At 50.1% G+C, this 13,007-nt stretch overlaps 1 protein-coding gene across 19 annotated transcripts in view; it reads left to right on the forward strand.

The window, feature by feature from the left end:
• The window catches only part of LRRFIP1 (LRR binding FLII interacting protein 1), a 161,668-nt gene that overhangs the window by 86,075 nt on the left and 62,586 nt on the right, over window positions 1-13,007 (forward strand). For 14 of the 19 annotated variants that reach the window (XM_061412745.1, XM_061412747.1, XM_061412759.1 and 11 more), the window contains exon 2: window positions 3,480-3,566. In XM_061412745.1, the coding sequence (XP_061268729.1) occupies window positions 3,480-3,566 (87 nt within the window). Of the gene's footprint in view, window positions 1-3,479; window positions 3,567-10,139; window positions 10,158-13,007 lie in introns of all 19 variants that reach the window. The other 5 variants (XM_061412781.1, XM_061412735.1, XM_061412740.1 and 2 more) reach the window with 1 other exon arrangement.

The following is a 13,007-nucleotide window of genomic DNA, read 5'->3' on the forward strand; positions in this document are numbered from 1 at the left end:
CCCCCTGGAAATGCTGGGTGAGTGACCTCATGCCTGCAGGTCACCAGGGTGGACCATCGCTATTTGGTACTTTTTAGTTCCCTGGACAACTTGATCTTACCGAAGATTTCCTCTGCTGCTGTCTTGAAGGATGGGTATTCAGGATGCTCTGTGTCCGTTTTGTGTTCTTGGCAACATGAGTGTTTCAGGATGCACTGTGTTATCGGGGATCTGAGTGGTTTTCTTTCCGGCATCTCAGGCCGTGCCGGGGTTGTTCTGCTGGTACTAGTTTTGTGCTGGTGAAGTTAGCTGTGCGTAGATTCTGTGCCACTTGAAACGTTGGCTTGTGTATCTGTCAGCTTCTAGCCAGAGTCCCAGAGGCAAGCATGGTTGTTTCTACTTCCTGTGTCGTGAGAGCCTGTTCTCCACGTATGAGTCATGTCAGAATCCATGAGATGAAGGGACTTCGTATGGTGGTGACTGCAAGCATTTGAAACTGTGCTGAATCCTCTCCTTCCCTCCCGCCTTCTGATCTAAGGTGAAGCGTGGCCGTGTTGATGTGTCCGCAAGGTTGATTAGCTTGTATCCTAGCAGGGAGTTTGTCCTAGGACTTGGTTCATCCATGTGGTCCCTTTAGCAACACAGGCCCAGGTCCCTCAGATCATGGACGGGACAGACAGGCTGGATGGACGTAAGGACCAGAGAGGGGGCGGGCCCTTTCCTGGGGGGAGGGTGACCCGCCAGAGTAGCCGGGGTCTGATGATGGGCCATGATTTGGGAGACCTGCCAGTCTGATGGGGAGGTCACCCCAGGAGGTGGGGGCTACCTGCTCAGACAGGTCCCTTTGAGGGTCATTGCTCCTGTCCCGAGCAGGGCAGGACAGACAGGCCAGGGAGGAGCTGGGCGACCAAGGGCTCAGGCTCCCTTTGATCACAAAGGCTCCCACGCTGTGTGAGCAGGAGTCATCCAGCCCTCACCCACTTGGGCCAGTTCTCCACTGCTGTGTAACCAGTGCCCACAAACATGGCAGCCTGGAACAGCACACGTTTTTCAGCTCACAGATTCTGAGGGTCAGGAGTCTGGCCGCAGCCTCCCAGGTCCTCTGCTCAGGGTATCAAACAGGCTGCAGTCAGGGTGTTGGCTGGGCTCAGTCTTTTCTGGAGCGCAGGGTCCTGAGCCCAGCTCCCATGGGTGTTGGTGGTGGTCTCGTCCTGCTGGTGTGGGACCGGGGTGCCGCATTCCCATCCGCTGGGGCCACGCTCAGCTCTCAGAGGCCCCCATACTCCTTGTTGCATGGCCCCTCATGGGCAGGAGACTCTGATCTCTAGACCCACCTTTCCAGGCCTCCTCTGGTGAGGTCAGGCCCACACAGAACTCAAGTCTGCAGTTGAGGGGATCTTGCTCACCGGGGCAATTGTCTCTGCAGCGTGGTGTAACCCAGCCCCAGGGTGACACCCGTTGGACAGCGCTCTGCCCACACTCAGAGGCAAGGCATGTGTGCAGCGTGTACATCGGTGACGGGCATCTCAGGGACCACCTGGAGTCCTGCCCGCCGCTCACCTCTCTCGCTGTCCCCCGCCCGCAGCCCCTCCTTCTCCAGCCCCTGGGCTCTTTCTTACATCCTCACTCCTCAGCCCCCTTCTCTTCCTCCTTGGCTTTCTTTCTGCTTTTCCCAACTGCCCTCCTCCCAAGCTGAGGGACTCTGACTGCCTGGTTCCCCACTGGCGTGGCCCCTGAGCCTACAGATCTGGAGCCCACGGCTCCCCAGGCAGGGCTATGAGGCCACTGCGCTCAGCGTGAGTGCAGATCTCTTGCTGGCCCATCCACGGGGCTGTCGGGACTCCGCGTGGCCAGGGGCCAGTCTGTTGGACCTCCCCCCGTCCTTCCCCCCACCGCACGACACCCCGGCTCTCCAGTTTGGCTCATCACACAGTGTAACATGGTTTAGAAAGCTGAAAATGGCAACGAGGTATCAAAGTTCTGATGGAGCTTGATTCTTGACACCATTGATTTGAAGGACTTGGGCTTGGGTTGGTTGATCAAGAAACCACATGAACAAAGCAGGTTATAGAATAAATTCCTTGTAAAGACATTAGCCAGCCAAACTGCGGCAGGCCAACTAAGGCCAGTTTTCAACTTAGATTAGAATTTAGAAAGAAGATGAATTTGTAGCGCTATGCAATATAATTTGGAGAAGGAAATGGCAGTCCACTCCAGTATTCTTGCCTGGAGACTCCCATGGACAGAGGAGCCTGGCAGCCTGCAGTCCATGGGGTCGCAAAGAGTCGGACAGAACTGAGCGACTAACACACACACACATGCAGTATAATTATAGGGTGGAAGTGAGGGGCGTCGTAGACATCAGGACCCACCATCCTGATGGGAGTTTGGGGTACAGGGTGCCCCGCCCTCAAAATTGGACAAGAGGACTCAGGCCGCCTCACAGCTAGCCAGACACAGTGACCACACCAGAAGCATGCTGGCTGTCTCAGTGGCCTCATTTTAGGATGATCTAAGGAACAGTGAAAGCTGGGTCAGAACTGTTGGAAGCATTACAAGTGAATTCCCATAAAAATTTAAGTGGAAAGGAAAACGGATTTGTTTTAACAGCAGGAAACCTGGATCCTGGCACCTCTGCACCATTTAGCTCACTGGGCCGGTTTATCACCTGCAGCAGTGCATAAGCTCGAGATTTGTAGAACAGGAAACAGGGTTCAAGCGCCAGGTCCCACGGCATTGGTTAGTCTTGGTCAAGCATTTTTGAAAGCTTTTAAATAGAATACTGCATGCGAAATCAGCTGCAAGTTGACTAGTAGTTAAATGGAGTCGGGTTTTGTTTTAATGTAACCTTTCTAAACAGCTGGAGCCACTCAGCTCTGGTCTGAGATGCTTTGAGAGAAGGTGGGGCTTGCCCAGGCTCCAGTGCTGAGCCTGGAGGCAGCAGGGAACAGCGAGGGGTGACCAGACTAGAGTTCTGGGAAGCAGGGGCAGAGTCCCAGCCCCGTGACCTTGGATGGGTCTGGTGGCCTCTCCAGGTCTCTGCTCCCTGCTCTGTACAGGGAGCACTTGAACCGGTGACCCCAGGGTCTTGTCCAGCTCTGATGCTCTGTTCCTGCATTAATCTGTCATCCCTCCAGAGGAATGCAGACTGCCCAGTCCTGCCACTTGACGGGCTGTGTGACCTTGGGCCCATTGCCCTCTCTGTGCCCTAGGTCTCTTACTTGTTAACTGGGTGTGATAACATGATCGTTGCAACAAGGCTGCTATGATGAGCCCACAGCTTAATGTGTGTGAAGCCCTCAGAACAGCGCCCGCTTGGCCTTTAGCAGAGTGAGCAATCCTGACTACTGAAAGTATTGTGATTCCTGGGCCCTCTTTAACACGTACGGGTCTGTGTTACTGTGTGTTTGGTAACCTCCGAACCAGAGCACCATGGTTGACCGGAGCCTGGAAAGGAGCCGCTGGTCTGTCTGCTAACACAGTCTCTGGGTCTGTTGCAGGCGGAGGCCAGGTTGGCGGCGAAGCGTGCAGCCCGCGCGGAGGCCCGAGAGATCAGGATGAAGGAGCTGGAGCGGCAGCAGAAGGAGGTAAGGCTGGGCTGGTCAGTGGGCCCCCAGGAGGGTCCCTTCCAGGCCCTGTCCCTCCTGTGATTCTGGTCCTGGTCAGGCCAGGCGCGGCGTCCTGGACACTCGACCCGTCCGATCCGCACAGCGCACTTGCCCGCGTGGATCACACTGGACCAGCCTCCCGGCCTAAAGGAACCAGGAGATGCTGCTTCCAACTGTGGAGCCACAGTTCCCATCCTCTGAATTAAAACGTGAAAGAACAGATTATTATTTTTTGAGGCTACCCAAACAGTCCCGTTTAAAAATACTTCCCTTGCGGTTTTTACACTTTGTAATAGGTTTCATGAGACCTGAAGCCCCGTTAAGTGATACAGGGAACAGAATAAACGCCGGATGAAATGGCCAGGGGGGGAAATGGCCCTCCTGGGAAGTGGACAGCGTGGTGTTTACACACCCGTTAATGCTGTTTGCTGCTTTCTTTCACCACCTCGAGCCGGAGCCAGAAGCCACGTGGGCGGCATGAGGGCTCTCTCACTGGCAGCTTGAGGGGTGGGCTTTCCCCTGACCTTAAAGCTCACGTGGTGGGTGAAGGCGTCCCTCTCCAGAGGCTCCGCCTTCTCCTGTGGGCCTCGGCCTCTGGGGGTCTCGGGAGCAGCCACGCCAGGCCCCCCCGGAGGGCTCTCTCTGTTGGGAAGATTTGAACATTGTTGTGTTGGAGAGGGGGCCAGATGCCTTCTCACGGCGGATTTTCGTACAGAGTCTGGTCTGGTTCACGTAGTCACATTTTCTAAGTTGAACCAGTGTTTTAAAACTCGTCAGGCTTCAGATAAAACTGGATTTCCAGCCTCTTGTGAAACTGCAGTTTCTGCCAGGTTCCCAACGTCACATTCCCCGTGGGGGTGAGTCCCTCACGCTCACTCTCGCCCCTTCCCGCTGCCTGCAGGGTCAGCCGCTCTGAGTGAACTCAGGGGAGGGGCGTGGACAGGTCTGAACTTGAGGAGGAAACCTCTTGCGTGTGGCTGCGAAAGCAGGTTGGAGGTCACTAGAAACTCAAGCCCAGGGGCTTAGTTAGGGGAGTCATACCTGGGTCCCAGTGGTGGAAAGCTGAAAGCCGCCAAGGAGGGCGTGATGTCCCTGAGAGAAGGGCCACCCCCCAGGCCAGCAGGGATGCTGGGAAGTGAGCCCGCAGTAGGGCAGCAGCCACGTTTCTTGGGCATCACTTGTCCTGTGTTTACATACAGACAAAGACTAAACAAATATTTGAAGGTAGATCAACCACGCCCTCCCTCCTCGTTGGAAATACAAATAGGATTGTAAGTAAGTTCTCGCTTTTATGATATTTTGCCTCGAATTAATTTAGTATTTTAATTTGGGGGCTTTTCTTTGGTTTACTTGGAGAAGCATGGGTCTGACATTTTCTCAGTGCCTCTCCCACCTAGAATCACATTTACCGTTTTAAAAAATGGAAATAGAGCCTCCTGAATTCTCAAGTTAGTTATTTGAACTCTGCAGTTGAGCTGAAACTGCTTAATGCTGGGGTTACCTGCAGCCCCTCCCCTGCCATGAGGTTGGTTAAGGGCGAGGGTGGGAGCCTGACTCATATTCTTCTGTAAACAACTCTGGGGACTGGACCTGGCCCAGAGTAGTTGTTAAAGTGCATTCCAAGAGGCGTTTTCAGGAGACGCTTCAGGGAGGAGTACTTGCACTGGGAGGTGGAGAGGAGGCGTAGACCTCGTTGTCTGTGGGCCTTTGTCACCTGTCTGTCTGAGACACGTCACCTGGGCTTTAGGAATCACCCTGACACCAAGAGCCGGCACTAGACGGACATAAAGCGTACGCATTGGAGGCCACCTCGGTTTTTAGGTTAGGGATTTTATTTATTTGTTTTAGATTTAATTTTATTCTTTATTATTTATCGGCCGCTCCGCAGTTTATGAGACTTCAGTTCCCCAACCAGGGACGAACTCAGGCCCCGCCAGTGAGAGTGCTGAGTCCCAGCCACCGGACCCCCAGGCAGTTCCCCGAGTCAGAGATTTTAAGTGACGGATTGATTGTTCAGACTGCCTGGTGCTGATGTCTGTTCAGAATGTTGCTGTTCACGCAGTAACTCCTTGCACACCCTGAGTGCAGGACACCGGGAGCCCCTTCCCTGTGCTTTGGGAACCCACAGCAGGGACGTTCAGGGGTTAGTGCCGCGGCTTCATCAGTTCCTGGGGCGGGGGCTGCGTTCCCCAGCCTCCAGCAGGAGTGGTGGCTCGTTCCTTCGCCTGCTTCCCCTGCTTCTCCTCCAGCCCCCAGTCTTTTTATATTAAGGCCTTAAAAGGGCTGTAAGAAGAATCTTCCACAGTGTTTTGTTGCCCCATCCTGGTTTCTCCGCCTTTGACTGAGTATCCACACTGCACCCTCCTCTGCTGGTAGTAAGTGTTTTTGGCGGCCTGTGGCTGTCCCCTCTACCTGAACCACTGGACTCGGGAAAGATGACCTTGAACCTGAAAGGAGGACTCCCTTTGGTTTCCGTGGTGGAAATCATTTTACCATTTGTCTCACAAAGTAAGAGAAAGTTACTCTCACCAAGAACACAAAGGGAAAATTTCTACCAAATCAAGGTGAAAGTGAGTTAAATAGTATGTGTGTACATATCTATCCTCCAGATTATAATATATTCTATCCTTAATTATGGGCAGAACTGAATTAAATATATATTAGGCTGTCCAGAAAGTTCGTCCCAGTTTTCCTGGGCGCTCCCAAACGAACTTTTTTGGCTAGCCCCTGCTGAATCATATGAGCAGCATGTTATTCACAAAGTTCTTTGGCAGAAGTTCTTGTTTTAGAAAATAAAGGTTAAGAGGAATTAAGCTAAGTAAGAAATTATGTGAAGTGCCTCCTTTAAAAGCAAAGCACCCCTTTCTCTTTTGAGTCAAGGGAAGTCCCCTTCCGTTCCACGTTAATTCTGCAAAGTGATCTCTTGCTGAACTCATGCACTGCAGTTGCAATACCTCGAGCTGCAGAACTGCAGCTGCTACCCAAAGATGGGAAACTGCGTCCGGGCCATTCGATCTCGGTATCATTAAATGGGCATTGGGTGTCAGCAGGGGAGTGACCTTGTGGAGTCTTCCCCCACCCCACCCCCGCCAGCACAGGGCTCCCAGGACAGAGGAGCCCGAGGACTTGAGCAACCTGGCCCAGCTGCTGTGTGGCGTGGCCTGCCCTCGGGTGTCTGGTGACTACTAAGGACCTCAGGCTTTGCAGAGAAATTTGATTAAAACCTGGGAAATCTGATTTAAAAATGCCACAGTTTGCCTCCCTCGGTCAGACACACAAGTGCCATTGGTTAATAGATGCCATTAGAATTTCAAAAAAAATTTTTTAATTTTATTGAGGTATAGTTGATTAATAACATTGTATTAAACCTCTGCTGTATGGCAAGGTGATTCTGTTTTACCTATATATTCTTTTTTGTCTTTTTTCCCCATAGTGATTTATCATAGGATCTGATTGTAGCTCCCTGTGGTGCACAGTAGGGCCTTGTTTATCCATTCTTTATGTAGCAGTTTGTACAGAAACTCTGTATTCTTACAGTAGAGACACATACGTGGTCACGGGGTGAAACGGCGTTGTTGTGACTCAGGTTCCGGGGAAGGTCTTGCACGAAAGCCGTGCGCTGACCAGGGGGTTCTTAGCATTCAGTCCCCGCAGGGACGCTTTCAGACATGGGAACGGGTTTCCAGGGTGGGTGGGTCTGAGCGTGAGGACCCAGAGGAAAGCTCACCTTCACTGCCTGGAAGGTACCTTAGGTAAACGTCACCTTTTTAAATGAGCCCTGTGTGGGTCTCCTCTGTGGGACCCTTCTCCCTGCCATGAGCTCAGGGACAGGCCAAGGAGACTGCGACGGTGTCTTCTCTGCTGAACGCACGCCTTTCTCAGGGTCAGACCACATGCCTGGCGACCACGCCCCACACTGTGAATTATCTGGGTGCAGAAAGACACCCTGAGTGGGGGGCCTTGCATGTGTCAGGGAGGAAGCAGAGGAACTAACTCTTGTCAGCACAGCAAGTGTGGACACCGAGTGAAGAAGCTGCTGGTGGAGAAAGGCAGGGCGGGCAAGGAGGCTGTGGGCAGAGAGCTGGATGGCGGAGGCTGGAGCGCGGACGGGGGCCCTGGCTCGGCCCAAGGTTTGTATTCAACCTGTGAGCCTATGAGCGCTCACTCACACCAAGGACAGCTTTGCGCGCATAAATCCAGTGTCCTTGGGGCAGGAGAGCATTGCCACGGACCGTTTCTGTCTAGTTCCTCAACTAAGGGATTTGGAAGGTTTAAGATAAAACACGTGGATATGTATTAATAGTCAAAGCGGACTGGGGTGGGGCAGGGGGTCGGCAGGGACCTCCCGGAGCCCCCTGGAATGTGGCGGTGCTGGGCTTGGGTGCCCTCACCGTTGGGAACAGGGTCTATCCGGGTTTTACTGACAGATGAGGAAAGCAGGCCTTAATTAGACAGAAGCCGAGAAGGTGGCCGAGCCAAGATTCAAACCTAGAACCGAAAAAGCTGCAGAGCCTGTAATCCTCACCCTCTGCCTCCAAAGCAGGCGTGTCATCACCAGTGGCAACAAAGGGCCTCACCAGTGTGTTGACCTCGGGATTAACACCAGCAGGGCGCACGCTGGCACTCATGCAGCACGGGAGTGCAAACACCCACGTAATCCTCAGCGGTTCACAAGCGGAAGCACACCTTGAAAAACCAGTTTTTTTCCCTTGGTGCTGATTCGGGGCACGTCATGGGAATGCAGAACAGACCGTGGTGTCCGCTCGTGTGCTAGAGAGACACGAACAGTAGCTGTTGGTCTGGCTGATTCTTAGCGTGACCCAAGTCCAGGGCTGCGGGGTGTGCACAGGTGTGCCCATCTGGAGAGAGGAGGCAGACGGCTTTCAGGTTTGGGGCCGTGCTTTTAGTAGCGAGGATGGCATGCAGGCATACTCCTGGGTCTCCCCTTCGCATATCACGTCTCTGGGTCTGCCTATAATTAGATCCAGCCCCACAATCTGTGTTACACAATCTGTCAGCACTGGCATTTTAAGTTGTTGATGAAGTGGAAATGAATATGCTTTGGAAGACCGGTGTTTAACCTGTAGCATTGGTATTTCAGTATAAAAATTGAGAAACACGATCCCTCCTTCCGTGTGGTGGCGAGCCACCACACCGCTGCTTCTGAGCAGGGCAAAGGCCTTCCTTGACACGGAGGTGGGCTTGGCAGCAGGCGAACGGAGCCTGTGAATGCCTGGAGAGCAGTGAGGTCCCTGGAGGCTCATGAGAGCAGGAAGCTGACGACACCACTGGAAGGTGTTGGAGGTGGGTGGTGGATGAAGCCACGCTGGTGCCTGGGCCCCTCCAAGGCCAGCATGGAGAGTGCACACAGAGCGGAGGTGAGCCGAGTGTCCCCCCTCTGGTGCTGGAGGAGCTGGGTCTGTCAGCAAGGCCTAGCAGACCCTGCGGACACGGGGGCTGGGAGCAGGCTGGTGATCCATCCTGGTGGTGCAGGCAGCCCCAGCCTTGCAGCTGAATGGTTCAGAGGTTCTCTTCACCCCTGCGGATGCTGAGAACCGACTGCGTGGCTGTGCTTTGGGGCTATCTCAGAGAACTATGAGCTCCTTCTTAATGGATTTATTAGGGAGAATATGCAGATGTTCTTTGGGAAATCTGAGTGAAACTTCAACTCTGTCTGAGAGCCTAAACTAATGGGAAAAAAATTCTGGTGTGATGATCAGGTGATCTGATGATCAGGGCGTGTCTCTTGTTGTTACTGACCTGATCAGCATTTCTGTTGGAGACTAACATCTAATGCAGTACAGGTGCTGGGTGTATTGACATCTGCTCACCTCTGTAGGACTGGAAGCGTGGGGTCTGAAGACTTACAGCTGTAGCAATGCCTTGGGCCATGCTCGGCAGTTTTGTTGGGTGAATAAAGAATGAATGAGTGAATGAGTGATGGAATAGGCATCTCAGTCTTACCTAGGGATTACTACAAAATTAGGAGAAACCTCTAGAGCAAGCTAGTATGTCCCAGTATGATAATAAGCGTTTCAAAATGTGTTTCAATTATATCCTCGCGATCAGTCTGTTTGGTGGAAGTTTTCCTGATTTGTATCTGCATGAATCCGAACATGAAAGAATGTTTCCTAACTCTTTGTGAATCTGACCAGCTGACTTTCCAATTAAATTTCTGTACTTCTTTGCTACACTTTGGTCATGTGAAAAGAAATTTTATATTGAGGATGAAGTTCTTTTTCCCATTAGTGGTATTAGTTAACACAAACTTTTGCATTAGACTAATAACAGGATTCTCATAGACTTGTGTGGACGTGCCTGTATTTCATCAACGTAACTAAAATAGAATGTAAGATCTGTTATGAAATTACTGATTATTTCGATGAGACTACAAGAGAGTTTTTTTCATTCCCGTTTTACCGGTTTTTGCTTTGTTTCAATATGGCTTTTATTCATATTTCTAGGTCCTTATAGAACCTTTCTTTCTGATTTTTCTACTTCTGTAATTGGATTTTGTGTTTCTTTCCCGATTTCTTTTGCCCTTCTCTGAAGATCTATCAGGTTCAAAAGGTAGGCTCTTCCATATTTATTTTCTGATTTGCATGTACTCTTTTTCCCTTGCCAAGGACCTGGTCGCCTTTCAGAAATAACGCCTTTGATTGAGAACTCATTAAAGTTCTTACTGCTTCTTTTACTGTCATATTCGTGAATTGGTTTGAGCACGAATGCTTAGGTGTTCACATCAGCCCCCACGAAAAGCAGCCGTCAGCACACATGTCTGTGTACTGAATGCTTTTTCTATCTCCATTTTTCTCAAGAAATTGGAAAATTGTTTCTTTAAGAAAAAAATTAAGACAAAATAAATCACACTTTAGAGTCTGGAAAACTGTTTAGAATCAGACATTTGAAAAGAAAGAGTATCCTTGCATGTAATTTTATTATTAATAGTAAGTGTTGAAATTTTCAGTACATGTTACTATACGTTGAGATTATTACATACTGAATTAAAACTGAGTAAAAAAAGAAAATGATGGTATAACAATAAAACCCAGTAGCTTAAAACACACCTGCCTTCCATCCCTAATATTCAGAGTGCTACCATGCATCTCTGTTTCCTAAGGGTATTTTGTAAAGGCAGTGAGATTTAGAAATAAATGCGCTGAGCTGTCCCGCTACAGAAAATAAAAACAACCAAGTCAGTGAGTCCTGATCCAGCAATAATGAAGGCAGGCGCGAACGGTTCCCTGAGAATTTATAGAAAAGTGTTTACAGGGAGTCTTTCCCATAAATGAATTGAAATAATTTCCTATTTACAAACATATTTAGTTTATAAAGAAGAGTTGTAGTTGTCTTTGAGAGCAGCTAAGAAAATCAACAAGGTGACCTAATCTCATGGGTTAGAAAATGCAAGCCCTTTAAACACAGAACATCAGTGTGTTTAAATTTCCAGAGTCTCCAGCTCCTGGGGCTGCTGTCTGGTTAGACCCCAACCCGGAGCCACTTCTGATTTCTTTAGAATCATAACCTTCTCTGGAGAGTCTGAATTGCCTCAAGTAGCAATTTCCCAAATTTCCATTTGGTATTCAATGAAAATGCCCATTCACCAGGATTTAGAGTTCTAAGAAGCGTACACCAGACAAACAAAATGAGTAACATCTCCGTTTCCTTCTGCACTTGACTCCTCAGCCTTCACTAGCCCTCCGGGAGCCACCTGGCACTTTATAAGAATATTAAATGCAGTGTTAATTTTGAAAAAAAAAAATTGTTTCTGGATTCCTTTACCAGCTGCAGTTCCACATTGCCTTGCCCCCCTGCCCCTCTCACTCTGCATAAATATTATCCCCCAAAGTGTCAAGAAACCAGTTAAGAAGGTGCCAAGATCTATTAGAACTTTGTTAGTTTTTGCAGAGTCCACTTGGAACTGTATACTGAGGCTAGAGTTCGAAACCACACATAGAGAATCCAGGTCAGAATTTCACAGGCGAAAGGCAAGGCTGGGAACCGTCACGGTAACTGACGGAATAGGACACAGTCAACTAAAACCTAGACAGGGACTCCTCTCTGGTCGTTTCTACTTGACTCATTCCCATCTGGTGCTGGATCAAGAATATCTCCTCCTCACTCCCAGGGATACGCCGTTAGAATCTTGTCAGAATGGTCACGTGTCACACAGTACAGGCGGCCCAGGTGGCCCTTAGTGGTAAAGAACCCACCTGCCAATGCAGGAGATGCAAGAGACCTGGGTTCGACCCCTGGGTCGGGAAGATCCCCCGGAGGAGGGCACAGCAACCCACTCCAGTGTTCTTGCCTGGAGAATCCCATGGACAGAGGAGCCTGGAGGGCTACAGTCGGACATGACTGAGGCGACAGCACAGCACGCACACCCAGCACACACAGCTAAAGGGAGCTCAGGGAGCCCTCCACGGAAAAGCAGATGTCCATTATTATCACAAAGACATGACCCGGGACGCAGGGGGAGGAGGCAGTAAGGTTTGGTGGCAGCCCGTGGGCTGTCTCCATCACAGTTTCTCTTGTGTTGAATCAAAGCTGTTTCTGAAAGTCAAGCACGTGTGCGCCCGTCTGGCTCTCGCTTCCCTCTGCATGGCTCACCGGCTCCTCACAGCCTGCGTGTGCGGTGTCTGCACTTCCTAGAGTTTGCTGTGCCGCCCCTGCTGCTAACACCAGGACGACTCCTTAACCCTGCTTTTCCAGGGGCGTCCTCTCCCCACGGACGGCTTGGAAACGTAGCTAGAGTTACCGCAGCTGTTTATAAGGCCACCTGTGAACTCAATGGAAGATTTTAAATACTGGTTCTTACTTTTGTCCTAAAAAGTGGGACAGGTAGAATGCAGTATTTGATACGGGTATAGAATTGGCCAAAAAGGAAAAGACAGAAATAGAAAAACGGATAATGCGGACCTCTTTTGGAATTTACTTTTTTGTCAGATTCTATAGGCCCATTCCTTTTTAAAAGCCACATTTTCTATCTTTGTAGTCAGGGCATGAGATAAAGGAGGGTTGATGGCATCGAACTTTTATACATGGAGCTTGACAGTGAAAGCGGAGCTAGCAGGATTTGAACGCAAAATAGCTTTAAGCAGTTGTGTTTAACTTAAGCTGTTGTTGAAACATGACTGTGGGAAGTATTTCCCTTCTCAATTTATAGTCTAAGGGAAGGAACTTACAGAAAAGTGTTTGGCTCATGTGCTTTAGCTGCTCAGGTTCTATATTTGTTGAATTTTTAAAGCACTGATAAGTTCTCTCCTAATTTTCTTCATCACGTTTTCTACTTACCACCATTCCTAAGAGAAAGGGGCGAGACCATTGAAGGGCCATATGTTTTAAATCTGGCCGACTTTCAAAATAAACAGAAACTAAACCAAATATAAAGCCAAGTATAACAGCAGCAGCCTGTTTGGG

The sequence above is a fragment of the Bos javanicus genome, chromosome 3, assembly GCF_032452875.1.
Source record: "Bos javanicus breed banteng chromosome 3, ARS-OSU_banteng_1.0, whole genome shotgun sequence".
Classification (NCBI taxonomy): domain Eukaryota; kingdom Metazoa; phylum Chordata; class Mammalia; order Artiodactyla; family Bovidae; genus Bos; species Bos javanicus.